Raw genomic sequence first — 26,601 nt, 5'->3', positions numbered from 1 at the left:
AGAGGAGGCGGGACAGGGAGGGATGGAGAGGAGGGGAAGGAGGAAGAGGCGGCGGGACAGTGCACTACTTTAGACCAGAGCCCTATGGAACCCTATTCCCTATATAGTGCACTACTTTAGACCAGAGCCCTATGGCACCCTATTCCCTACGTCGTGCACTACTTTAGACCAGAGCACTATGGCACCCTATTCCCTACGTAGTGCACTACTTTAGACCAGAGCCCTATGGAACCCTATTCCCTATATAGTGCACTACTTTAGACCAGAGGGCCACTAGGGCTTCATGTAGGGAATAGAGTGACATTTGGGATTCACACCAGTATGTATTTGCTGTGAGACAACTGATAAAACATGGAATCAGGTGAAGGACAGAAATAACAAGAGTGAAACAAAATAACCCAGAAATATTAATCAGGAAAACAACAGTTTACACAGAGATTCGTTAAGAGTGTGAAAACCAAGAAGAGAGATGTGGAAACAGCAGCTCCTGATGCACCAGACAAACAGAGTGACCAAGAGAGGATGTCAACAAGGGAAATGTAGTGTCCCCTGAAAAAGAGAGAGAGTTTAACGGGATGAGAGGAGACAGTGATTCCCCACAGCACAACAACAAGGGAGCAGAAAGGAAACCGAAAGAGGAGAAACCAATTCAGTCTGTGAAAGAGAGGAATGAGAGTGATGGAAGAGCCACCTTGTCCTGTGACTGGGATGCGTCTGTTAAACTGAGCGTTGTAGCGCACAGCAGGGCCTGAGAGAGACAGAGAGAGGGAGAGCGAGAGACAGGGAGTGAGAAGAGAGAGACAGAGAGAGGGAGAGAGACAGAGAGAGAGACAGAGACAGAGAGAGGGAGAGCGAGAGACAGGGAGTGAGAAGAGAGAGACAGAGAGAGAGAGAGACAGAGAGAGAGAGAGACAGAGAGAGAGAGAGAGAGAGAGAGACAGAGAGAGAGAGAGACAGAGAGAGAGAGAGACAGAGAGAGAGAGAGATACAGAGAGAGAGACACAGAGAGGGAGAGAGAGACAGAGAGAGAGAGAGAGACAGAGAGAGAGAGAGAGACAGAGAGAGAGAGAGACAGAGAGAGAGAGAGACAGAGACAGAGAGGGAGACAGAGAGGGAGACAGAGAGGGAGACAGAGAGGGAGACAGAGAGGGAGACAGAGAGGGAGACAGAGAGGGAGACAGAGAGGGAGACAGAGAGGGAGACAGAGAGAGAGAGACAGAGAGCGAGAGACAGAGAGCGAGAGACAGAGAGCGAGAGACAGAGAGCGAGTGAGAAGAGAGAGGTTGATTCTTAAAAGAGGACTGCACCATATTAGTGAGGCAGGTGTTTGAATCAAAGCGGTTCAGTTTCTTACTGTTCAGACCCTGGCCCCTCCCCTGTTCAGACCCTGGCCCCTGTTCAGTTCCTAGCCCCTCCCCTGTTCCATCCCTAGCCCCTGTTCAGTCCCTAGCCCCTGTTCAGTCCCTAGCCCCTGTTCAGTCCCTAGCCCCTGTTCAGTCCCTAGCCCCTGTTCAGTCCCTAGCCCCTGTTCAGTCCCTAGCCCCTGTTCAGTCCCTAGCCCCTCGTCCTGAGAAAAGAGAGAAGAGAGGAAAACGATCAGAATGAGAAAGAGTGAGAGAGTGATAGAGAGGGAGAGCAAGGGATAATGAGGAAGAGATTGTCTTAAGCACCTTTAATGGAGCTGGTAGGAATGATTCCCTCAGCTGTACCCCCATAACCTCCGGATACGATACTGGTCTCATTCAGATTGGGTCCAGACACCATCACCTGCTGTAGGTCCTAGAGAGAGAGACAGAGAGAGAGAGACAGGGAGAGAGAGAGAGACGGGGAAAAAGAGACAGAGAGAGAGACGGGGGGGAGAGAGAGAGAGAGACGGGGAGAGAGAGAGAGAGACGGGGAGAGAGAGAGAGAGAGACGGGGAGAGAGAGAGAGAGAGACGGGGAGAGAGAGAGAGAGAGACGGGGAGAGAGAGAGAGAGAGACGGGGAGGCAGAGAGACGGGGAGGCAGAGAGACGGGGAGGCAGAGAGACGGGGAGGCAGAGAGACGGGGAGGCAGAGAGACGGGGAGACAGAGAGACGGGGAGACAGAGAGAAAGAGAGAGACACGGGGAGACGGGGAGACAGAGAGAGAGACGGGGAGACAGAGAGAGAGACGGGGAGACAGAGAGAGAGACGGGGAGACAGAGAGAGAGACGGGGAGACAGAGAGAGAGACGGGGAGACAGAGAGAGAGACGGGGAGACAGAGAGAGAGACGGGGAGACAGAGAGAGACGGGGAGACAGAGACGGGGAGACAGAGAGTAATAAGGAGGATGGCAGCATGTAATTCTCCTTCTCTTCAGGAGAAGAAAGGTTACCATGTTGTTAAAGAAGCAGTAGTCTATTGAAGCTGGTTAATGGTCTGTAGAGAGGACAGTTTAGCTTCATTACACCCACACCACATTGTGACAATTACTGACACACTAAAACTAAATACGCGAGGTGATCAGAAAGACCTTCAACATGTCAGTTAGTAAAATATTAAGGAGCCCAAGACTTGTTAGATGTTAGATGAAGAACCCAGCAGTAAATACTGTCAATGACAACCTTTCAGTACTGTGTGGCTCAGTGGAGGAAGCCGAGGGGAGTACAACCCACTAGGGGTCTCGTCTCATCACTGGGGGGGGGGGGGGGGGGGCTAGAGAGGAGAGAGGAGAGGACAGAGAGGAGAGGACAGAGAGAGATGGGACCCACCCAGGGACTGCCGCTCTAGAAAGGAAATAACCATTTCCTCTCTACAAACAAATGTAGCCTAAACATGCTGATGGTTTCATGTAGGCTACAGTAGATAGTGATTATGTTGTTGAATAAAAACCCACACAGGACCCAGGGAATACGTAACACACTAACGTTACGGTCAGTGACTTCAAGAGTTAGTAACGTCTGAGCTGCATACTTCCTGTATACCAGGGGTCTCCAATCACACACGTCTGAGCTGCATACTTCCTGTATACCAAGGGTCTCCAACCTTCTCCAGTTACTTGTTTTTTTTCTAGTTCTTTTTTAAATAGGAACATTCATCTCTTCTCTCCAACTCTTTATCTGGTCCTTAGTGTACAAGAGAAAGTAGAGCAGTGTGTTTTCTGTCAAGTCTGTGTGCATTCGTAAACTACTCAAACCCCTGGACTTTTTCTCCACAGCCTTATTCGAGAATGGATTCAATAGATTTTTTTCCACATCAATCTACACACAATACCCCATAATGACATCACAATACCCCATAATGACATCACAATACCCCATAATGACATCACAATACCCCATAATGACATCACAATACCCCATAATGACATCACAATGCCCCATAATGACATCACAATGCCCCATAATGACATCACAATACCCCATAATGACATCACAATACCCCATAATGACATCACAATACCCCATAATGACATCACAATACCCCATAATGACAAAGCAAAAATGGTTTAGACATTTTTGCAAATGTGTTAAATATTTTTTTTAAACTGAAATCACATTTACATAAGTATTCAGACCCTTTACTCAATACTTTGTTGAAGCACCTTTGGCAGCGATTACAGCCTTGAGTCTTCTTGGGTTTGACACTACAAGTTTGGCACACCTGTATTCATGGAGTTTCTCCCATTCTTCTCTGCAGATCCTCTCAAGCTCTGTCAGGTTGGATGGGGAGCGTCGCTGCACAGCTATTTTCAGGTCTCTCCAGAGATGTTTGATCGGGGTCAAGTCCGGACTCTGGCTGGGCCACTCAAGGACACTGAGGAGCCAGGTTTTCTCCAGGCGTGACGCTTGGCATTCAGGGCAAAAAGTTCAATCTTGGTTGGGGCGACAGGGTAGCCTGGTGGTTAGAGCGTTGGACTAGTAACCGGAAGGTTGCAAGTTCAAACCCCCAAGCTGTTGTTCTGTTGTCCTGAACAAGGCAGTTAACCCACTGTTCCTAGGCTGTCATTGTAAATAATAATTTGTAACTAACTTGTTAAATAAAGGTAAAATTCAAAAAAAATAAAAAAATTGTTTCTCATGGTGCTTTAGGTGCTTTTTGGCTAACTCAGGCCGTCATGTGCCTTTTACTGAGGAGTGGCTTCCGTCTGGCCTCTCTACCATAAAGGCCTGATTGGTAGAGTGTTGCAGAGATGGTTGTCCTTCTGGAAGGTTCTCCCATCTCCACAGAGGAACTCTGGAGCTCTGTCAGAGGGAACATCGTGTTATTGGTCACCTTCCTGACCAAGGCCCCCCCCCCCCCGATTGCTCAGTTTGGTCAGCCAACCAGCTCTAGGAAGAGTTTTGGTGGTTCCAAACTTTTTCCATTTAAGAATGACGGAGGCCACTGGCTTCTTGGGGACCTTCAATGCTGCAGAACTGTTTTGGTACCCTTCACTGTGTTCTCTGAGACCTTCCCTTCCCCAGATCTGTGCCTCGACACCTGTCTTGGAGCTCTACAGACAATTCCTTCGACCTCATGGCTTAGTTTTTCTAAAAACCTGTTTTTGCTTTATCATAATGGGCTTTGTGTGTAGATTGATGAGGATTTTTTTTAATTTAATCTATTTTATGAATAAGGCTGTAACGTAACAAAATGTGGAAAGAAAGTCACAAGTGGTCTGAATACTTTTACCTTGTAAAATAACAGTTAATAAACAAATGTTGTTTTATCAGTTGTATTTATTTATTTTCCTGGTTTTAGATTTAGTTTTTCGCCTCAAAATAACAACTGTTTATAGAGAATCAGAACATCCAGTTGTTTTGTTTCTATGTCGATGCTTAAATACATTCGAAGGCAAATTTTTTTTTTTCTTCTCTCCTCCATCTTGGAGGAAACTAACAAAATACATGCGAGTGTAATTCCCCTTTAAATTGCGCCTCTAGCGTAGTGAGGAACGTGCCGGTCTTGTGATGGTTCTGTATTCCTGCAGCTCATTTCTTGGCAAAGTTTACAAATAATAGATACACTTACTCATGATATACTTCTGCTACTTTGCAGTTAAATGTTTAATTGAGAAAGTTTTCCCCTCCAAAAGTATTTTTTTGTCAAACCCACAAGACAGTTATCACGTTAACTGGTTACACATGGACACGTGCACCACACAGACACGGGCAATATTGATGGAAATTAAAATTGGAAGATACTGTTAGGTTTGGCTTTTTAAGCCAATAGAGGCTAACCAGGGTTGGGATAAAGTCAATGTTGCATTGATTAGATAGTAGCTTGTGGTGTCTGATACTTGTGAGATTTGTTTATGATCGTTTGCAGTGGAAGATCTGAAAATTGCCTTGTACTTTCAGATTTGTCATAAGGTCGCCTGCGAGCTACTGGTAGGAAACCCCTGGTATTAACAAGCACACACACACACACACACACATGAAGCAGTAAACCCATTGGAACAACAGCACTACCCAGCACTTAAAAAACAAAAAATATTTCCTGTTCAGAATAAAACCTGTTAAAGGATTTCCTGTTCAGAATAAAACCTGTTAAAGGATTTCCTGTTCAGAATAAAACCTGTTAAACAAGGTCTATGAGTTGTAGTTAGTTTAGAACCACTGGGGCAGAAGAACGTCTCTCAAACCAACATGTGTTTGTCCATAAAGACAAAATGAGGACTCTATTACCCTAAGAAAGTTCGAGCATGGGGCAGCGCCGTTGAGGATTTTCACCATTTTGAAGTAGTCAACTGGGTGGGACTTCCTATGGTTTAAGGAAGGACAACATAATTCAATCCAGATCACCAGGAGGAAAGAGCCAATGAATTATACTTGTGAGGAAACATTCCATAACTCCAGGGGGCAGTAAATCACCATCCTTTATACCTGTTCAGACAACACCCTCCAGGGGGCAGTAAATCACCATCCTTTATACCTGTTCAGACAACACCCTCCAGGGGGCAGTAAATCACTATCCTTTATACCTGTTCAGACAACACCCTCCAGGGGGCAGTAAATCACCATCCTTTATACCTGTTCAGACAACACCCTCCAGGGGGCAGTAAATCACCATCCTTTATACCTGTTCAGACAACACCCTCCAGGGGGCAGTAAATCACCAAACTTTATACCTGTTCAGACAACACCCTCCAGGGGGCAGTAAATCACCATCCTTTATACCTGTTCAGACAACACCCTCCAGGGGGCAGTAAATCACCATCCTTTATACCTGTTCAGACAACACCCTCCAGGGGGCAGTAAATCACCATCCTTTATACCTGTTCAGACAACACCATCCAGGGGGCAGTAAATCACCATCCTTTATACCTGTTCAGACAACACCCTCCAGGGGGCAGTAAATCACCATCCTTTATACCTGTTCAGACAACACCCTCCAGGGGGCAGTAAATCACCATCCTTTACACCTGTTCAGACAACACCCTCCAGGGGGCAGTAAATCACTATCCTTTAAACCTGTTCGGACAACACCCTCCAGGGGGCAGTAAATCACCAACCTTTATACCTGTTCAGACAACACCCTCCAGGGGGCAGTAAATCACCAACCTTTATACCTGTTCAGACAACACCCTCCAGGGGGCAGTAAATCACCATCCTTTAAACCTGTTCAGACAACACCCTCCAGGGGGCAGTAAATCACCAACCTTTATACCTGTTCAGACAACACCCTCCAGGGGGCAGTAAATCACCATCCTTTATACCTGTTCAGACAACACCCTCCAGGGGGCAGTAAATCACCATCCTTTATACCTGTTCAGACAACACCCTCCAGGGGGCAGTAAATCACCATCCTTTATACCTGTTCAGACAACACCCTCCAGGGGGCAGTAAATCACCATCCTTTATACCTGTTCAGACAACACCCTCCAGGGGGCAGTAAATCACTATCCTTTAAACCTGTTCAGACAACACCCTCCAGGGGGCAGTAAATCACCAACCTTTATACCTGTTCAGACAACACCCTCCAGGGGGCAGTAAATCACCATCCTTTATACCTGTTCAGACAACACCCTCCAGGGGGCAGTAAATCACCAACCTTTATACCTGTTCAGACAACACCCTCCAGGGGGCAGTAAATCACCATCCTTTAAACCTGTTCAGACAACACCCTCCAGGGGGCAGTAAATCACCAACCTTTATACCTGTTCAGACAACACCCTCCAGGGGGCAGTAAATCACCAACCTTTAAACCTGTTCAGACAACACCCTCCAGGGGGCAGTAAATCACCAACCTTTATACCTGTTCAGACAACACCCTCCAGGGGGCAGTAAATCACCAACCTTGATTCCTGTTCAGACAACACCCTCCAGGGGGCAGTAAATCACCACCCGTTAAACCTGTTCAGACAACACCCTCCAGGGGGAAGTAAATCACCAACCTTGTCTTTAAACCTGTTCAGACAACACCCTCCAGGGGGCAGTAAATCACCAACCTTCATTCCTGTTCAGACAACACCCTCCAGGGGGCAGTAAATCACCAACCTTGTCTTTAAACCTGTTCAGACAACACCCTCCAGGGGGCAGTAAATCACCAACCTTGTCTTTAAACCTGTTCAGACAACACCCTCCAGGGGGCAGTAAATCACCAACCTTCATTCCTGTTCAGACAACACCCTCCAGGGGGCAGTAAATCACCAACCTTGTCTTTAAACCTGTTCAGACAACACCCTCCAGGGGGCAGTAAATCACCAACCTTCATTCCTGTTCAGACAACACCCTCCAGGGGGCAGTAAATCACCATCCTTTATACCTGTTCAGACAACACCCTCCAGGGGGCAGTAAATCACCAACCTTCATTCCTGTTCAGACAACACCCTCCAGGGGGCAGTAAATCACCAACCTTTATACCTGTTCAGACAACACCCTCCAGGGGGCAGTAAATCACCACCCGTTAAACCTGTTCAGACAACACCCTCCAGGGGGCAGTAAATCACCAACCTTGTCTTTAAACCTGTTCAGACAACACCCTCCAGGGGGCAGTAAATCACCAACCTTGTCTTTAAACCTGTTCAGACAACACCCTCCAGGGGGCAGTAAATCACCAACCTTCATTCCTGTTCAGACAACACCCTCCAGGGGGCAGTAAATCACCATCCTTTATACCTGTTCAGACAACACCCTCCAGGGGGCAGTAAATCACCATCCTTTATACCTGTTCAGACAACACCCTCCAGGGGGCAGTAAATCACCAACCTTCATTCCTGTTCAGACAACACCCTCCAGGGGGCAGTAAATCACCAACCTTCATTCCTGTTCAGACAACACCCTCCAGGGGGCAGTAAATCACCAACCTTCATTCCTGTTCAGACAACACCCTCCAGGGGGCAGTAAATCACCAACCTTCATTCCTGTTCAGACAACACCCTCCAGGGGGCAGTAAATCACCAACCTTCAATCCTGTTCAGACAACACCCTCCAGGGGGCAGTAAATCACCAACCTTCATTCCTGTTCAGACAACACCCTCCAGGGACCAGTAAATCACCAACCTTTATACCTGTTCAGACAACACCCTCCAGGGGGCAGTAAATCACCAACCTTCATTCCTGTTCAGACAACACCCTCCAGGGGGCAGTAAATCACCAACCTTGTCTTTAAACCTGTTCAGACAACACCCTCCAGGGGGCAGTAAATCACCAACCTTCATTCCTGTTCAGACAACACCCTCCAGGGGGCAGTAAATCACCAACCTTGTCTTTAAACCTGTTCAGACAACACCCTCCAGGGGGCAGTAAATCACCAACCTTCATTCCTGTTCAGACAACACCCTCCAGGGGGCAGTAAATCACCAACCTTCATTCCTGTTCAGACAACACCCTCCAGGGGGCAGTAAATCACCAACCTTTATACCTGTTCAGACAACACCCTCCAGGGGGCAGTAAATCACCAACCTTTATACCTGTTCAGACAACACCCTCCAGGGGGCAGTAAATCACCAACCTTCATTCCTGTTCAGACAACACCCTCCAGGGAGCAGTAAATCACCAACCTTCATTCCTGTTCAGACAACACCCTCCAGGGGGCAGTAAATCACCAACCTTCATTCCTGTTCAGACAACACCCTCCAGGGGGCAGTAAATCACCATCCTTCATTCCTGTTCAGACAACACCCTCCAGGGGGCAGTAAATCACCAACCTTCATTCCTGTTCAGACAACACCCTCCAGGGGGCAGTAAATCACCAACCTTCATTCCTGTTCAGACAACACCCTCCAGGGGGCAGTAAATCACCAACCTTCATTCCTGTTCAGACAACACCCTCCAGGGGGCAGTAAATCACCAACCTTCAATCCTGTTCAGACAACACCCTCCAGGGGGCAGTAAATCACCAACCTTCATTCCTGTTCAGACAACACCCTCCAGGGACCAGTAAATCACCAACCTTTATACCTGTTCAGACAACACCCTCCAGGGGGCAGTAAATCACCAACCTTCATTCCTGTTCAGACAACACCCTCCAGGGGGCAGTAAATCACCATCCTTTAAACCTGTTCAGACAACACCCTCCAGGGGCCAGTAAATCACCAACCTTCATTCCTGTTCAGACAACACCCTCCAGGGGGCAGTAAATCACCAACCTTGTCTTTATACCTGTTCAGACAACACCCTCCAGGGGGCAGTAAATCACCACCCGTTCGTTATACCTGTTCAGACAACACCCTCCAGGGGGCAGTAAATCACCAACCTTTATACCTGTTCAGACAACACCCTCCAGGGGGCAGTAAATCACCAACCTTGTCTTTAAACCAGTTCAGACAACACCCTCCAGGGGGCAGTCAATCAGCAACCTTGTCTTTAAACCTGTTCAGACAACACCCTCCAGGGGGCAGTAAATCACCATCCTTTAAACCTGTTCAGACAACACCCTCCTGGGGGCAGTAAATCACCACCCGTTAAACCTGTTCAGACAACACCCTCCAGGGGGCAGTAAATCACCAACCTTGTCTTTAAACCTGTTCAGACAACACCCTCCAGGGGGCAGTAAATCACCAACCTTCATTCCTGTTCAGGCAACACCCTCCAGGGGGCAGTAAATCACCAACCTTGTCTTTATACCTGTTCAGACAACACCCTCCAGGGGGCAGTAAATCACCAACCTTCATTCCTGTTCAGGCAACACCCTCCAGGGGGCAGTAAATCACCAACCTTCATTCCTGTTCAGGCAACACCCTCCAGGGGGCAGTAAATCACCAACCTTGTCTTTATACCTATTCAGACAACACCCTCCAGGGGGCAGTAAATCACCAACCTTCATTCCTGTTCAGGCAACACCCTCCAGGGGGCAGTAAATCACCAACCTTGTCTTTATACCTGTTCAGACAACACCCTCCAGGGGGCAGTAAATCACCAACCTTCATTCCTGTTCAGACAACACCCTCCAGGGGGCAGTAAATCACCATCCTTTATACCTGTTTAGACAACACCCTCTAGGGGGCAGTAAATCACCATCCTTTATACCTGTTCAGACAACACCCTCCAGGGGGCAGTAAATCACCAACCTTCATTCCTGTTCAGGCAACACCCTCCAGGGGGCAGTACGCACATTTTCAGTTTGTTTACCAACTCATAGAAATAGTAGAAGAACAAAAGAGTACTTCAAAATGGAGTTGACCTCAATGGCCCTGCCCGTGCTCTAACAGACACCATAATGAGACGGATACAAAGAAGAGTGCTCTATCATTCTCTATGGTGTCGCCCTCTTTTAGCCTAAATGACGATTCATTTTCATTAACACAGGATTCTGTAATAAAGTGGGTCTTTCTTGTTTTTTTTTTTTACAAGGAGCCCGTGTGCCCCTTAAGTTGGAAAATGTAGGGGCACAATGAAAACTATGAGGTATTATAGAATGTTTAACATTTCTCTAGGTCGCAAAGTTGCTCCTAAATAAAAAAATAAATAAAAAATAAAAAAAGAATCACAGGTCACAAAAATAAAAAATATTTAGGTTGATATGTAAGTAAAAATGGGGGCACTGTAGAGCCCTGAGACACGTCCTCTAGAGCCCTGAGACACGTCCTCTAGAGCCCTGAGACACGTCCTCTAGAGCCCTGAGACACGTCCTCTAGAGCCCTGAGACACGTCCTCTAGAGCCCTGAGACACGTCCTCTAGAGCCCTGAGACACGTCCTCTAGAGCCCTGAGACACGTCCTCTAGAGCCCTGAGACACGTCCTCTAGAGCCCTGAGACACGTCCTCATTTCCATTTGATTTGACAGACCTTCGACCAGAGTTAGCGCAGAGGAGGAGGGAGGTCAGAAACACAACACACAGATTCAGTCAACCTGCCTAATGCTTTGTCATCACGTGCAACCTAGCAGCCATGTTAAGTTACGCCTGGTGCTTGTTGCAATGACTACTAGACCCATTTCATTCAGTAAGTCAGACAACGTGACAAAACATTAGGTGGCATTGCTTGAATCTATAGTACGCACACACACACACACACACACTGTTGTCCTTCTCACCCTGGTGATTGTGAAACTGCCTACCTTCTCATCTAAGCTCCACTGTAGCTTAGCAACCTGGACACAGATGGAGGAGGGAGAAATAAAGAGACAGAACAAAAAGACAATGTGTAACTGAATCACGACAGGATGCAAAAAAGGAAACCAAACAATAGGCCTTGATGATGATGTGAGGAAGTCAGTAAACTGATCCCAGATCTGTTAGTTCTCTTGATGGGCTACAGAATATAGTGATGTGAGGAAGTCAGTAAACTGGTCCCAGATCTGTTAGTTCTCTTGATGGGCTACAGAATATAGTGATGTGAGGAAGTAAACTGATCCCAGATCTGTTAGTTCTCTTGATGGGCTACAGAATATAGTGATGTGAGGAAGTAAACTGATCCCAGATCTGTTAGTTCTCTTGATGGGCTACAGAATATAGTGATGTGAGGAAGTAAACTGATCCCAGATCTGTTAGTTCTCTTGATGGGCTACAGAATATAGTGATGTGAGGAAGTCAGTAAACTGGTCCCAGATCTGTTAGCTCTCTTGCTTACTTTACAGATGCCATTGTCTCATGGAGTTGGCGTGATAACCCAAACAGACTGGAACTCAAGCTAGGAAATCAACATTTTAAACAATGATATATATACACACACACACACACACACACAGGATTGCTGATGCTAAGTTTTGGCCATGGAGATGCTTTGAAGCCATTTTCGGTCGGCCATATTGTCTTTCCTCATGTCACGCCACAGACCGGCCCTCCGTCCCTGCGTCACGCCACAGACCGGCACTCCGTCCCAGCGCCACGCCACAGACCGGCCCTCCGTCCCCGCGTCACGCCACAGACCGGCCCTCCCTCCCCGCGGCACGCCACAGACCGGCCCTCCCCACGGCACGCCACAGACCGGCCCTCCCCGCGGCACGCCACAGACCGGCCATCCCCGCGGCACGCCACAGACCTGCCCTCCCTGCAGCACGCCATAAACGGTGCAACATTAGGCATCAGATTACAGTAGAGAGACCCATTCCAAAACCTCGCTGACATGCTCACCAGACAGACGAACGACAACAGTAAGATCACAGAAACAACAGAAATCGCTCACATGCGAACATCTCAAAATATCTATATTTTTTACATGACTAAAGGTATTCCAACACTGCCATCGTTTCAAATGCACATTCTTAACAGGGTTAATATAACCTGGACCAGCAGCCAGGACCAGCAGCCAGGACCAGCAGCCTGGACCAGCAGCCTGGACCAGCAGCCAGGACCAGCAGCCTGGACCAGCAGCCAGGACCAGCAGCCAGGACCAGCAGCCAGGACCAGCAGCCTGGACCAGCAGCCTGGACCAGCAGCCTGGACCAGCAGCCTGGACCAGCAGCCAGGACCAGCAGCCAGGACCAGCAGCCTGGACCAGCAGCCTGGACCAGCAGCCTGGATCAGCAGCCTGGACCAGCAGCCTGGACCAGCAGCCTGGATCAGCAGCCTGGACCAGCAGCCTGGACCAGCAGCCTGGACCAGCAGCCTGGACCAGCAGCCAGGACCAGCCCAGTAATAACAGAGAACAACAGGAGTAGGTTAACGCTCCAAGGACAAAGTTACAGCAGTTTTCGGGAAGGGGAAAAAAAAAAGAAAAAAAAAGGCCTTGTTGCTATGACAACGTCTGTTAATATTCAGCTATGAACAATAAATAACCCTGACTGTTTGACCCCTGGTGAAAAACACATCCTCCTTCAATACACTGCGTCCAATTGACAACAACACTTTTGAACAGCGGGCCCCGGGCCCCGAATAGGGATGCAGCTTCACTGTAGTCCTACAGTCTGTCTCTGTGTCTGCGTGTCTGGAGCGTTTCACTGAAGGACTGGCTAACAAAGAAAGACTCTTTCAGTCCAGACCGTGAGGTTGTCTCTGTGCTGCTGAAACACACAACGGGGCTGTCAGTCACCAGCCTGTTAATGGTCTTAAACCTACTCTCCCCCTCTCCATCTACTGCCGTCTCCCCGCCCCTCCCTCCCACCCTGCCTCCTTCCCTCCCCCCCTGCCGTCTCCCCGCCCCTCCCTCCCCCCCTGCCTCCCTCCTCCCCTGCCTCCCTCCTCCCCCCCCCCTGCCTCCCTCCCGGATCTGCAGTCCCTGTTAACCTATGTTGTGTTTGCTCAACAAGGTGTGCTTTAGGGCGGGCTGTTAGAACACACAGAACCGGTTACACACGGACACAACCATCCCACCTCGTTCCACCTCTAGTCTAGGGGCCGTGAGGCTACAGCAGATCTCATGAACATGTTTACATTCTGCAAGGCTAGAAGTTCAATAGTTTACAGGCGTAATAACGTCACACCTTCTCGCACTGACAATTCTTTTACACGGAAACCAATGGTTTCTTTATATATTATCAGGATCGTCAAGTCCAACCTTATTCCTGAATGGACTCTTATCACACTTAAAATGTGTTAGGCAATACCTCCCGAAACAATTTCTCACATACACCCACGGAGACGAAAAAAAAAACATAGCCTAGCTTGAAGGCCCTTAAAATAGTCACGCCACCTGTTAATAAAACTAGACGTTCCCATGGACACCGTGGCAATGCAACAGGTGACAGAGCAGGGAACGTTCAGTCGGACACAGGGGCTGCTCGATCAACCCAACTGAACTGAGAGAAAACTTTTCCACTTTACTATAAGACTCAGTCGTATGCTCCTAATAATGCCCCTAATAATGCTCCTAATAATGCCCCTAATAATGCTCCTAATAATGCCCCTAATAATGCTCCTAATAATGCACCTAACAATGCTCCTAATAATGCCCCTAATAATGCTCCTAATAATGCCCCTAATAATGCTCCTAATAATGCTCCTAATAATGCCCCTAATAATGCCCCTAATAATGCCCCTAATAATGCCCCTAATAATGCCCCTAATAATGCTCCTAATAATGCTCCTAATAAAATGGACACGATGATAACGTGTTTTTGTAACGTTACAGACTTATTCTAAAATGGTGTAGATAAATAAATAAAACTCCTCCATCGACACACAATACCCCATACTGACAAAGCAAAAACAGGTTAGAAACTAGTGTTAATAATAATGTTTGTGTAAAAAAAAGAAAAAATGTGTCAAAAAAATAAGTATTCAGACCCTTCGCTATGAGACTTGAAATAGATCTCAGGTGTATCCTGTTTCCCATTGATCATCCTTGAGATGTTTCTACTACTTGATCGGACTCCACCTGTGGTCAATTCAGTTGATTGGACATGATTTGGAAAGGCACACACCTGTCTAAAAACGTCCCACAGTTGACAGAGCATGTCAGAGAAAAAAACAAGCCTTGAGGTTGAAGGAATTGTCCGTGGAGCCCCGAGACAGAATTGAGTAAAAAAAAAATATATTTTTTTGTTTTGTCATTTTATGGGGTATTGTGATGTCATTATGGGGTACTGTGATGTCATTATGGGGTACTGTGATGTCATTATGGGGTACTGTGATGTCATTATGGGGTACTGTGATGTACATTGAGAGAAAAAAAGAAAGATTTAATCCATTTTAGAATAAGTCTGTAACGTAACAAAATGTGTAAAAAGTCAAGGGGTACAGAGACTGTCACCCGCATCACGTCTATCCTGAGTGCCAGTATATTTGTGCTGCTTGACAATGACGGCAAAGGAATAATAGGCAAGAGTACAGACAGATCTGGGACCAGTCTACAGCACTCCTGTGGTAGGACAGAAAGGAATAATAGGCAAGAGTACAGACAGATCTGGGACCAGTCTACAGCACTCCTGTGGTAGGACAGAAAGAGCTGGTAAATCAGCCGGGGGTCAATGGAAGGGGTGTGGTTATGGAAGGGGTGTGTGTGACTCACCTGTTCAAGGCTGTCATCCTCCGCCAGCGTCCTCGTGTCTCCGTTACGGTTGATAGGGATCTCCATAGTGGCTGCTTTACTCAGCATACTATCTGTCCTACACCAGAGAGAGAGAGAGACAGACAGAGACAGAGACAAGACGAGACGAGACGAGACGAGACGAGAGGAGAGGACAGCGAGAGAACAGAGAGAGAGAGAACAGCGAGAGAGAACAGCGAGAGAGAACAGCGAGAGAGAACAGCGAGAGAGAACAGAGAGAGACAGAACAGAGAGAGACGGAACAGAGAGAGACGGAACAGAGAGAGACGGAACAGAGAGAGACGGAACAGAGAGAGACGGAACAGAGAGAGACGGAACAGAGAGAGACGGAACAGAGAGAGACGGAACAGAGAGAGACGGAACAGAGAGAGACGGAACAGAGAGAGACGGAACAGAGAGAGACGGAACAGAGAGAGACGGAACAGAGAGAGACGGAACAGAGAGAGACAGAACAGATAATTAGTCCAATCCAGAACACAATAACCACAGGCTGATTATGATGCTGTAAGGCCCGAGATGAGAAGATGTGTTTCAATAGACATGCGTTTTTTCCCAAAGAGAACGTCTCACACTCAGCACATGAAAGAAAGCGTTGTCATGGTGGGTATGTATATATAATAAAGGCCAGTGTACTGACAATGAGACCGGCTGTTCAAGTGGCCAACCATTCATTCAGCTCTATTGGGATACATTAAAACAGGGTCTGTTAACGCTGCGCACACACACACACACACACACACACACACACACACCAGGGTTTCTATTAGCTGGTAATCACCAGCTATTGGCTCTAAAAAATAAAAAAACTGTTGAAGCTGATGCATCAAATTGTTGCCGACCACATTGACTGGGAGAAAAACAACAGTAGTCAGGAGAGACAGGTAGTCAGGAGAGACAGGTAGTCAGGAGAGACAGGTAGTCAGGAGAGACAGGTAGTCAGGCTATCAGCCTACCCACCACTTTACAATGTGAGTAGCCTACTGAACGGGGGGCCCCTGGTAACATTACCGGTAGCCTACTGAATGGGGGGCCCTGGTAACATTACCGGTAGCCTACTGAATGGGGGGCCCTGGTAACATTACCGGTAGCCTACTGAATGGGGGGCCCTGGTAACATTACCGGTAGCCTACTGAACGGGGGGCCCCTGGTAACATTACCGGTAGCCTACTGAATGGGGGGCCCCTGGTAACATTACCGGTAGCCTACTGAATGGGGGGCCCTGGTAACATTACCGGTAGCCTACTGAATGGGGGGCCCTGGTAACATTACCGGTAGCCTACTGAATGGGGGGCCCTGGTAACATTACCGGTAGCCTACTGAATGGGGGGCCCTGGTAACATTACCGGGTAGCCTACTGAATGGCGGGCCCTGGTAACATTACCGGTAGCCTACTGGTAATTAAATAGATATATATTTTTTTAAATGTCAAAGTTAAAATTGAACTAAAATGCGAGAGCACCAGCCATTTGGACACATTGATACACCGTGATCATTAAACGGCTAAAAGTGTCTAAATGAGAACTCAGAGATGCAGCCGTTGGCCAATAACAACAACTTAATAAATGAATAATAATAACTTAATAATAACTTGTTTATAACTTAACTTACTAAATTAATAATAATAACAATAACTTGTTTATAACTTAACTTACTCAATTAATAATAATAATAACTTAATAATAATAACAATAATAACTTAATAATAATAATAACTTAATAACTTTTTTATTGTCAACTAATTAACATATACAGCAGACAAATAAAATGTAAAAAAATATTATTATTCATTATTGTTATTCAGATGAATTCTGGTTCTTTCCAATAACGTTCGTCTCTCTGCTCCGCCCGTCTGCCTCCCTTTCTTAGTTGTCTATTTTTGACTTGAGCTTCTTCACTGGTGAAGTGCAATATTGTATCAAATCAATCAACTGGATCCATGAAGACGTCTGTAGAGAAAAACCAGCCTGATTCCAGACGTTCAGGTTCCTGCTCCAGTGAGCTTGGCACAGACAGCTGGGTTTTTTGTTGGGTTTTTTTTGTTGCAAAGGGGAAAGGTATTTTATGACGCTTTCCACTGGATATATGGGATCATCACATTATATTTGTCTTTTCACATCGAGGATTGGTGATTATCGAAGGGGGAGATTGTTGGAGAGATTTTTTGTTCTAAATAGACCTACTGAGGAACTTATTAGGCTATCATTCACAAAGGATGTAAAAAATTAAAATATATATATTTTTTTTTTACGTTGTTGACTTACTGTGTGAGGTAAAGAAAGAAAAAAAACGGACAGAAGTTTAGCTTTTTACAATCAGATATCAAAACATCCAAAACGGGCACGTTCCTGCATTTGTGCGCAGCAGGCCAGGTAGGCTACTTCTACGAGTGTTCAGACTCGTGCTCTCTCTCTCCCTCAACATTAACAAGACAGAAACCAGACCCATGCTTGTTTCTCACACGGAGCACTACAAACAACAAGACAGAAACCAGACCCATGCTTGTTTCTCACACAGAGCACTACAAAACAACAAGACAGAAACCAGACCCATGCTTGTTTCTCACATGGAGCACTACAAACAACAAGACAGAAACCAGACCCATGCTTGTTTCTCACACGGAGCACTACAAACAACAAGACAGAAACCAGACCCATGCTTGTTTCTCACATGGAGCACTACAAACAACAAGACAGAAACCAGACCCATGCTTGTTTCTCACACAGAGCACTACAAACAACAAGACAGAAACCAGACCCATGCTTGTTTCTCACACGGAGCACTACAAACAACAAGACAGAAACCAGACCCATGCTTGTTTCTCACATGGAGCACTACAAACAACAAGACAGAAACCAGACCCATGCTTGTTTCTCACACAGAGCACTACAAACAACAAGACAGAAACCAGACCCATGCTTGTTTCTCACACAGAGCACTACAAACAACAAGACAGAAACCAGACCCATGCTTGTTTCTCACATGGAGCACTACAAACAACAAGACAGAAACCAGACCCATGCTTGTTTCTCACACAGAGCACTACAAACAACAAGACAGAAACCAGACCCATGCTTGTTTCTCACACGGAGCACTACAAACAACAAGACAGAAACCAGACCCATGCTTGTTTCTCACACAGAGCACTACAAAACAACAAGACAGAAACCAGACCCATGCTTGTTTCTCACACGGAGCACTACAAACAACAAGACAGAAACCAGACCCATGCTTGTTTCTCACACAGAGCACTACAAAACAACAAGACAGAAACCAGACCCATGCTTGTTTCTCACATGGAGCACTACAAACAACAAGACAGAAACCAGACCCATGCTTGTTTCTCACACAGAGCACTACAAACAACAAGACAGAAACCAGACCCATGCTTGTTTCTCACATGGAGCACTACAAACAACAAGACAGAAACCAGACCCATGCTTGTTTCTCACATGGAGCACTACAAACAACAAGACAGAAACCAGACCCATGCTTGTTTCTCACATGGAGCACTACAAACAACAAGACAGAAACCAGACCCATGCTTGTTTCTCACACGGAGCACTACAAACAACAAGACAGAAACCAGACCCATGCTTGTTTCTCACACAGAGCACTACAAAACAACAAGACAGAAACCAGACCCATGCTTGTTTCTCACACGGAGCACTACAAAACAACAAGACAATGGGGAAGAACAAAAACAATAAAACGGACAACTCATAAATTACAGTTATGAAATATACCCAAGCTTTTTTTTCCCCCCTCACAAGTGTATTAGGTTGTGAACTCTACAAACAACGTTTCCACTCCGAGAATGAGAACTAGTAAATGACCGCAGGCCTAATTAGTAGTACAACATGTATGTAAACAAACGACGGAGATTAACGGTACATTTACTACTGGTGACATATGTACATGGGGAACTGATTTAAAAAAAAAAAAAAAAGTCAAACAATTCACATGAAACAACGAATGTGGAATAATTGGCTGAGCCCACGCATTCTGGAGAGAGACGTGACTACAGCCTATATCTTCGCCACACCCCCCCCCCTCTCTCCCCTTCGTTCAACATTTTAAATAACGATACTCGTCTTCACATATTTTAGATGTTGTTTTTCCACTGGACCGCCACAACTCCATAAATCAACTAGGCCTTTGGCCACCGCGCACGAAAGACTTCCTTCCTGTTTCTCCTGTTCTATTGGTTATTCAGATCAACTTCCTTCCCGTTTCTCCTGTTCTGTTGGTTATTCAGATCAACTTCCTTCCTGTTTCTCCTGTTCTGTTGGTTATTCAGATCAACTTCCTTCCTGTTTCTCCTGTTCTATTGGTTATTCAGATCAACTTCCTTCCCGTTTCTCCTGTTCTGTTGGTTATTCAGATCAACTTCCTTCCCGTTTCTCCTGTTCTGTTGGTTATTCAGATCAACTTCCTTCCTGTTTCTCCTGTTCTATTGGTTATTCAGATCAACTTCCTGTTTCTCCTGTTCTGTTGGTTATTCAGATCAACTTCCTTCCCGTTTCTCCTGTTCTATTGGTTATTCAGATCAACTTCCTTCCTGTTTCTCCTGTTCTATTGGTTATTCAGATCAACTTCCTTCCTGTTTCTCCTGTTCTGTTGGTTATTCAGATCAACTTCCTTCCTGTTTCTCCTGTTCTATTGGTTATTCAGATCAACTTCCTTCCTGTTTCTCCTGTTCTATTGGTTATTCAGATCAACTTCCTTCCTGTTTCTCCTGTTCTAATGGTTTTTCAGATCAACTTCCTTCTTCCGTTGTCCAGAAGACAAAATGGACAAGTCATATTAGCAACTCTTCCTAGTCGTTACATCTTTAGATTCACCCGTTTCTAAAAAGAGTCACGCCTCGGTGTTCCGAATGGGTGTTCATTTCCCTTTTTGAAAATGAAGTGTTAGAAAGCTGTTTTATTACGGGAGTTGAAAGTTCAGATGAATTCGTCTGTCATTCTGAACAGCGTAGGTGGACGACCCCTAATGGGTCACACACCCCCCAAGGTGTCTGGTAAATCAAACGTTTAAATCTTCCCCGTCACGGTGTCCGGTGCCACATTTTCCTAACAGGAACCCTGACCCCCACACACACACACAGACACAACTCAGCAGACACACACACCACTCAGCAGACACACACACACACACCACTCAGCAGACCCACACACCACTCAGCAGGCAGGCACACACACACACCACTCGCACACACACACCACTCAGCAGACACACACACACACACACACACACACAACACTCAGCAGACACACACACACACACACACCACTCAGCAGACCCATACACCACTCAGCAGGCAGGCACACACACCACTCGCACACACACACCACTCAGCGCACACACACCACTCAGCGCACACACCACTCATCAGACAGACACACACACACCACTCATCAGACAGACACACACACACCACTCATCAGACAGACACACACACACACACCACTCATCAGACAGACACACACACACACACCACTCATCAGACAGACACACACACACACACCACTCATCAGACAGACACACACACACACACACCACTCATCAGACAGACACACACACACCACTCATCAGACAGACACACACACACCACTCATCAGACAGACACACACACACACACACCACTCATCAGACAGACACACACACACACACACCACTCATCAGACAGACACACACACACACACACCACTCATCAGACACACACACACACACACACACACACACCACTCATCAGACACACACACACACACACACACACACCACTCATCAGACACACACACACACACACACACACCACTCAGCAGACACACACACACCACTCAGCAGACACACACACACCACTCAGCAGACACACACACACACACCACTCAGCAGACACACACACCACTCAGCAGACACACACACACACACACACACCACTCAGCAGACACACACACACACACACCACTCAGCAGACACACACACACACCACTCAGCAGACACACACACACACCACTCAGCAGACACACACACACACACACCACTCAGCAGACACACACACACACCACTCAGCAGACACACACACACCACTCAGCAGACACACACACACCACTCAGCAGACACACACACACACACATACCACTCAGCAGACACACACACACACACACCACTCAGCAGACACACACACCACTCAGCAGATGTAGACACACAATTCAGAACACACACACACCTCACCACATTTAATTAGCCTACAGAGAACTAACATGCACATAACTCACCTAACACTAATTAATTCTCTATTACTGAACGCTGCTGAGATTAAGTGGTATGTTAGACCACAATGGAGAGGAGAGTGTGTGTGTGTGTGCGCGCGCGCGCTCTCTCTCTCTCGCGGGTTAAAAACGGTGAGGAGGTTAGAGGACTAACTGAAGGTTTATCAGGGTGGTCTGGACATTTTGTCAGCCGGTGATTTGACAATTCAAAATGACTGCCGGTCTCACTGTAATTGACCGTTAATTAACATAAAGACAATTAACATCTCCTGGCTTCCACACGTCGCCTACAATCCACCGATGCTGAACTTTGGAACATCTACATGTTAAAAAGACTAATAAATCCATGTAATATAACCTACACCTTCACAATGAATCCATTATTAATTTTAGACAGGTCTAAAGAAACATGACATGAAGAAAATGTAGTTTATTTCAGAAGAAAAGAATAGCATACCCTTGAGTTGTCCTTATGTTAGGTCCTGATCTGTGTATGCCTTATGGCTGCACCTGTGCTGAATACAACAGGTGTAGTAGACCTTACATTGAAATGCTTACTTACGAGCCCTTAAACAACAATGCTTTAAGAAGTTCCGAAAAATATATATATATTTTTTTTTTAAAGTAACAAATAATTAAAACGGCAGCAGTAAAATAACAAGAGGGGCTATATACAGGGTATTACGGTACAGAGTCAATGTGGAGGCTATATACAGGGTGTTACGGTACAGAGTCAATGTGGAGGCTATATACAGGGTATTACGGTACAGAGTCAATGTGGAGGCTATATACAGGGTGTTACGGTACAGAGTCAATGTGGAGGCTATATACAGGGTATTACGGTACAGAGTCGATGTGGAGGCTATATATACAGGGTATTACGGTACAGAGTCAATGTGGAGGCTATATACAGGGTATTACGGTACAGAGTCGATGTGGAGGCTATATACAGGGTATTACGGTACAGAGTCAATGTGGAGGCTATATACAGGGTATTACGGTACAGAGTCGACGTGGAGGCTATATACAGGGTATTACGGTACAGAGTCAATGTGGAGGCTATATACAGGGTATTACGGTACAGAGTCAATGTGGAGGCTATATACAGGGTGTTACGGTACAGAGTCAATGTGGAGGCTATATACAGGGTATTACGGTACAGAGTCGATGTGGAGGCTATATATACAGGGTATTACGGTACAGAGTCAATGTGGAGGCTATATACAGGGTATTACGGTACAGAGTCGATGTGGAGGCTATATACAGGGTATTACGGTACAGAGTCAATGTGGAGGCTATATACAGGGTATTACGGTACAGAGTCGACGTGGAGGCTGTATACAGGGTATTACGGTACAGAGTCAATGTGGAGGCTATATACAGGGTATTACGGTACAGAGTCAATGTGGAGGCTATATACAGGGTGTTAAGGTACAGAGTCGATGTAGAGGCTATATACAGGGTGTTACGGTACAGAGTCAATGTGGAGGCTATATAAAGGGTGTTACGGTACAGAGTCAATGTGGAGGCTATATACAGGGTGTTACGGTACAGAGTCAATGTGGAGGCTATATACAGGGTATTACGGTACAGAGTCAATGTGGAGGCTATATACAGGGTGTTACGGTACAGAGTCAATGTGGAGGCTATATACAGGGTATTACGGTACAGAGTCGATGTGGAGGCTATATATACAGGGTATTACGGTACAGAGTCAATGTGGAGGCTATATACAGGGTATTACGGTACAGAGTCGATGTGGAGGCTATATACAGGGTATTACGGTACAGAGTCAATGTGGAGGCTATATACAGGGTATTACGGTACAGAGTCGACGTGGAGGCTATATACAGGGTATTACGGTACAGAGTCAATGTGGAAGCTATATACAGGGTATTACGGTACAGAGTCAATGTGGAGGCTATATACAGGGTGTTAAGGTACAGAGTCGATGTAGAGGCTATATACAGGGTGTTACGGTACAGAGTCAATGTGGAGGCTATATAAAGGGTGTTACGGTACAGAGTCAATGTGGAGGCTATATACAGGGTGTTACGGTACAGAGTCAATGTGGAGGCTATATACAGGGTGTTACGGTACAGAGTCAATGTGGAGGCTATATACAGGGTGTTACGGTACAGAGTCAATGTGGAGGCTATATACAGGGTGTTACGGTACAGAGTCAATGTGGAGGCTATATACAGGGGGTACCGATACAGAGTCAATGTGGAGGCTATATACAGGGTGTTATGGTACAGAGTCAATGTGGAGGCTATATACAGGGTGTTATGGTACAGAGTCAATGTGGAGGCTATATACAGGGGGTACCGATACAGAGTCAAGGCTAGTCGAGGCTATATACAGAGGGTACCGATACAGAGTCAATGTGGAGGCTATATACAGGGTGTTATGGTACAGAGTCAATGTGGAGGCTATATACAGGGTGTTACGGTACAGAGTCAATGTGGAGGCTATATACAGGGTGTTACGGTACAGAGTCAATGTGGAGGCTATATACAGGGTGTTACGGTACAGAGTCAATGTGGAGGCTATATACAGGGTGTTACGGTACAGAGTCAATGTGGAGGCTATATACAGGGTGTTACGGTACAGAGTCAATGTGGAGGCTATATACAGGGGGTACCGATACAGAGTCAATGTGGAGGCTATATACAGGGTGTTATGGTACAGAGTCAATGTGGAGGCTATATACAGGGTGTTATGGTACAGAGTCAATGTGGAGGCTATATACAGGGTGTTATGGTACAGAGTCAATGTGGAGGCTATATACAGGGTGTTACGGTACAGAGTCAATGTGGAGGCTATATACAGGGTGTTACGGTACAGAGTCAATGTGGAGGCTATATACAGGGGGTACCGATACAGAGTCAATGTGGAGGCTATATACAGGGGGTACCGATACAGAGTCAATGTGGAGGCTATATACAGGGTGTTACGGTACAGAGTCAATGTGCGGTTAGTTGAGGTAATATGTACATGTGGGTAGAGTTAGTGACTAATGCATAGATATTAAACAGAGCGTAGCAGATTAGAGGGGTCTGGGTAGGCCAGATTTGCTTAGAATTCCCATGACATTAAATATATTATTTTATAGTAAGAACAATTTATTTGAACATAGCTGAATAAAATAGAAAGGATGTTTTTTTTCTTCCCAAAAACAATTTGAGGGAGTGCGCACTATTCTTCTGGACTGGGCCACGCGATGCTCGCAACTATGCTTTGAAATGAGTCGTTTTATTAAGTTATAATAAATACATCATGCACAAGTGATAATATTGGCACCCATTAGACTGTTCTCTATACTTTATTAAATAATGTGTGAATTTAGGACTATTTCTGTCTGTAATAAAAGCCCTTTTGTGGGGAAAAACTCATTCTGATTGGCTGGGCCTGGTTCCCAAGTGGGTGGGCCTAAGCCCTCCCAGGCCCACCCATGGTTGCACCCTGGGCCCAGTCATGTGAAATCTCCCGTTAGAGGTTATCACATTCTTTGGGGGGTGGGGAATAATCTAATCTTCCTGCTGCTCTAAATCCACAACAATGCACAATTGCGCACCTACAGTAGCAAAAGCGCTGGCTAGCAGTGTTTCTGTGCTTTACACTGTGATGGCAGCGTTTGCAAAACAAATGCCAACCCAATGGATACAAATCATCGGATATCATTCTGCCAGGTGTCTGCCAGGGTCTTTGCTGTCAACACTTAAATTGAGAAGTTAGTTTGAGGAAAGCCTTTACTGTTTTGGCATTCATCGAATTTGATCAGTTTTCTATTATAAAAAAAAAAATATATATATATATATATACTCCTTCCATTTCAATATTATCGCTTGCACAGTGCTCCTTGGGATGTTTAAAGCTTGGGAAATCTTTTTGTATCCAAATCCGGCTTTAAACTTCTTCACAACAGTATCTCGGACCTGCCTGGTGTGTTCCTTGTTCTTCATGATGCTCTCTGCACTTTTAACGGACCTCTGAGACTATCACAGTGCAGGTGCATTTATACGGAGACTTGATTACACACAGGTGGATTGTATTTATCATCATTAGTCATTTAGGTCAACATTGGATCATTCAGAGATCCTCACTGAACTTCTGGAGAGAGTTTGCTGCACTGAAAGTAAAGGCGCTGAATAATTTTGCACGCCCAATTTTTCAGTTTTTGATTTGTTAAAAAAGTTTGAAATATCCAATAAATGTCGTTCCACTTCATGATTGTGTCCCACTTGTTGTTGATTCTTCACAAAAAAATACAGTTTTATATCTTTATGTTTGAAGCCTGAAATGTGGCAAAAGGTCGCAAAGTTCAAGGGGGCCGAATACTTTCGCAAGGCACTGTATATATATATATATTATTTTGAGAGTGGAAAATAAAAAACACCGCAGAAACCTATTTTAAAAAACAGCAACAAAAAAAAAAAGGATTTGGCGTACCCCAAAAAATTGCGTCTGACTGTTGAAAATCTAACAAAATTACACCCTTCTTTAGATCAGAAGGAAAACCTGAACCCTTCGATTGTTTGCTCATCATATGTTCATCTGATACTGCCAAGATAAAATGCTATTGGTGTTTGGAGGGTAGATCATTATAGGATACCGGCTCCTTGCTCAGCCTGCAAATTAAAGATAAAATCCTCCACGAGGTTTGTCTCTCTACTGGCTGTGTAGGGCAGGACACCAAACTTCCTTGACATTACCGGTAATGTTACCAGGGGCCCCCCGTTCAGTAGGCTACCGGTAATGTTACCAGGGCCCCCCTGTTCAGTAGGCTACCGGTAATGTTACCAGGGCCCCCCTGTTCAGTAGGCTACCGGTAATGTTACCAGGGCCCCCCATTCAGTAGGCTACCGGTAATGTTACCAGGGGCCCCCCGTTCAGTAGGCTACCGGTAATGTTACCAGGGGCCCCCCGTTCAGTAGGCTACCGGTAATGTTACCAGGGCCCCCCTGTTCAGTAGGCTACCCGGTAATGTTACCAGGGCCCCCCGTTCAGTAGTC

General features: G+C 46.0%; 1 protein-coding gene across 6 annotated transcripts in view; it reads right to left on the bottom strand.

Annotated features, from left to right (window-relative positions):
• The window catches only part of arfip2b (ARF interacting protein 2b), a 55,659-nt gene that overhangs the window by 15,185 nt on the left and 13,873 nt on the right, over positions 1 to 26,601 (bottom strand). Inside the window, exons 2-5 of one of the 6 annotated variants that reach the window (XM_036967450.2) lie at positions 15,276 to 15,372; positions 11,422 to 11,478; positions 1,671 to 1,779; positions 692 to 748 (exon numbers count right to left, since the gene is read on the bottom strand). In XM_036967450.2, the coding sequence (XP_036823345.1) occupies positions 692 to 748; positions 1,671 to 1,779; positions 11,422 to 11,478; positions 15,276 to 15,362 (310 nt within the window). In that variant the 5' untranslated portion in view covers positions 15,363 to 15,372. The remainder of the gene's footprint in view (positions 1 to 691; positions 749 to 1,670; positions 1,780 to 11,421; positions 11,479 to 15,275; positions 15,373 to 26,601) is intronic. The other 5 variants (XM_036967451.2, XM_036967455.2, XM_036967453.2 and 2 more) reach the window with 5 other exon arrangements.

This window comes from Oncorhynchus mykiss, chromosome 29 (assembly GCF_057628025.1).
Source record: "Oncorhynchus mykiss isolate SJ-2025 chromosome 29, ASM5762802v1, whole genome shotgun sequence".
Taxonomy (NCBI): domain Eukaryota; kingdom Metazoa; phylum Chordata; class Actinopteri; order Salmoniformes; family Salmonidae; genus Oncorhynchus; species Oncorhynchus mykiss.
This window is presented reverse-complemented; position numbering and strand designations above follow the sequence as displayed.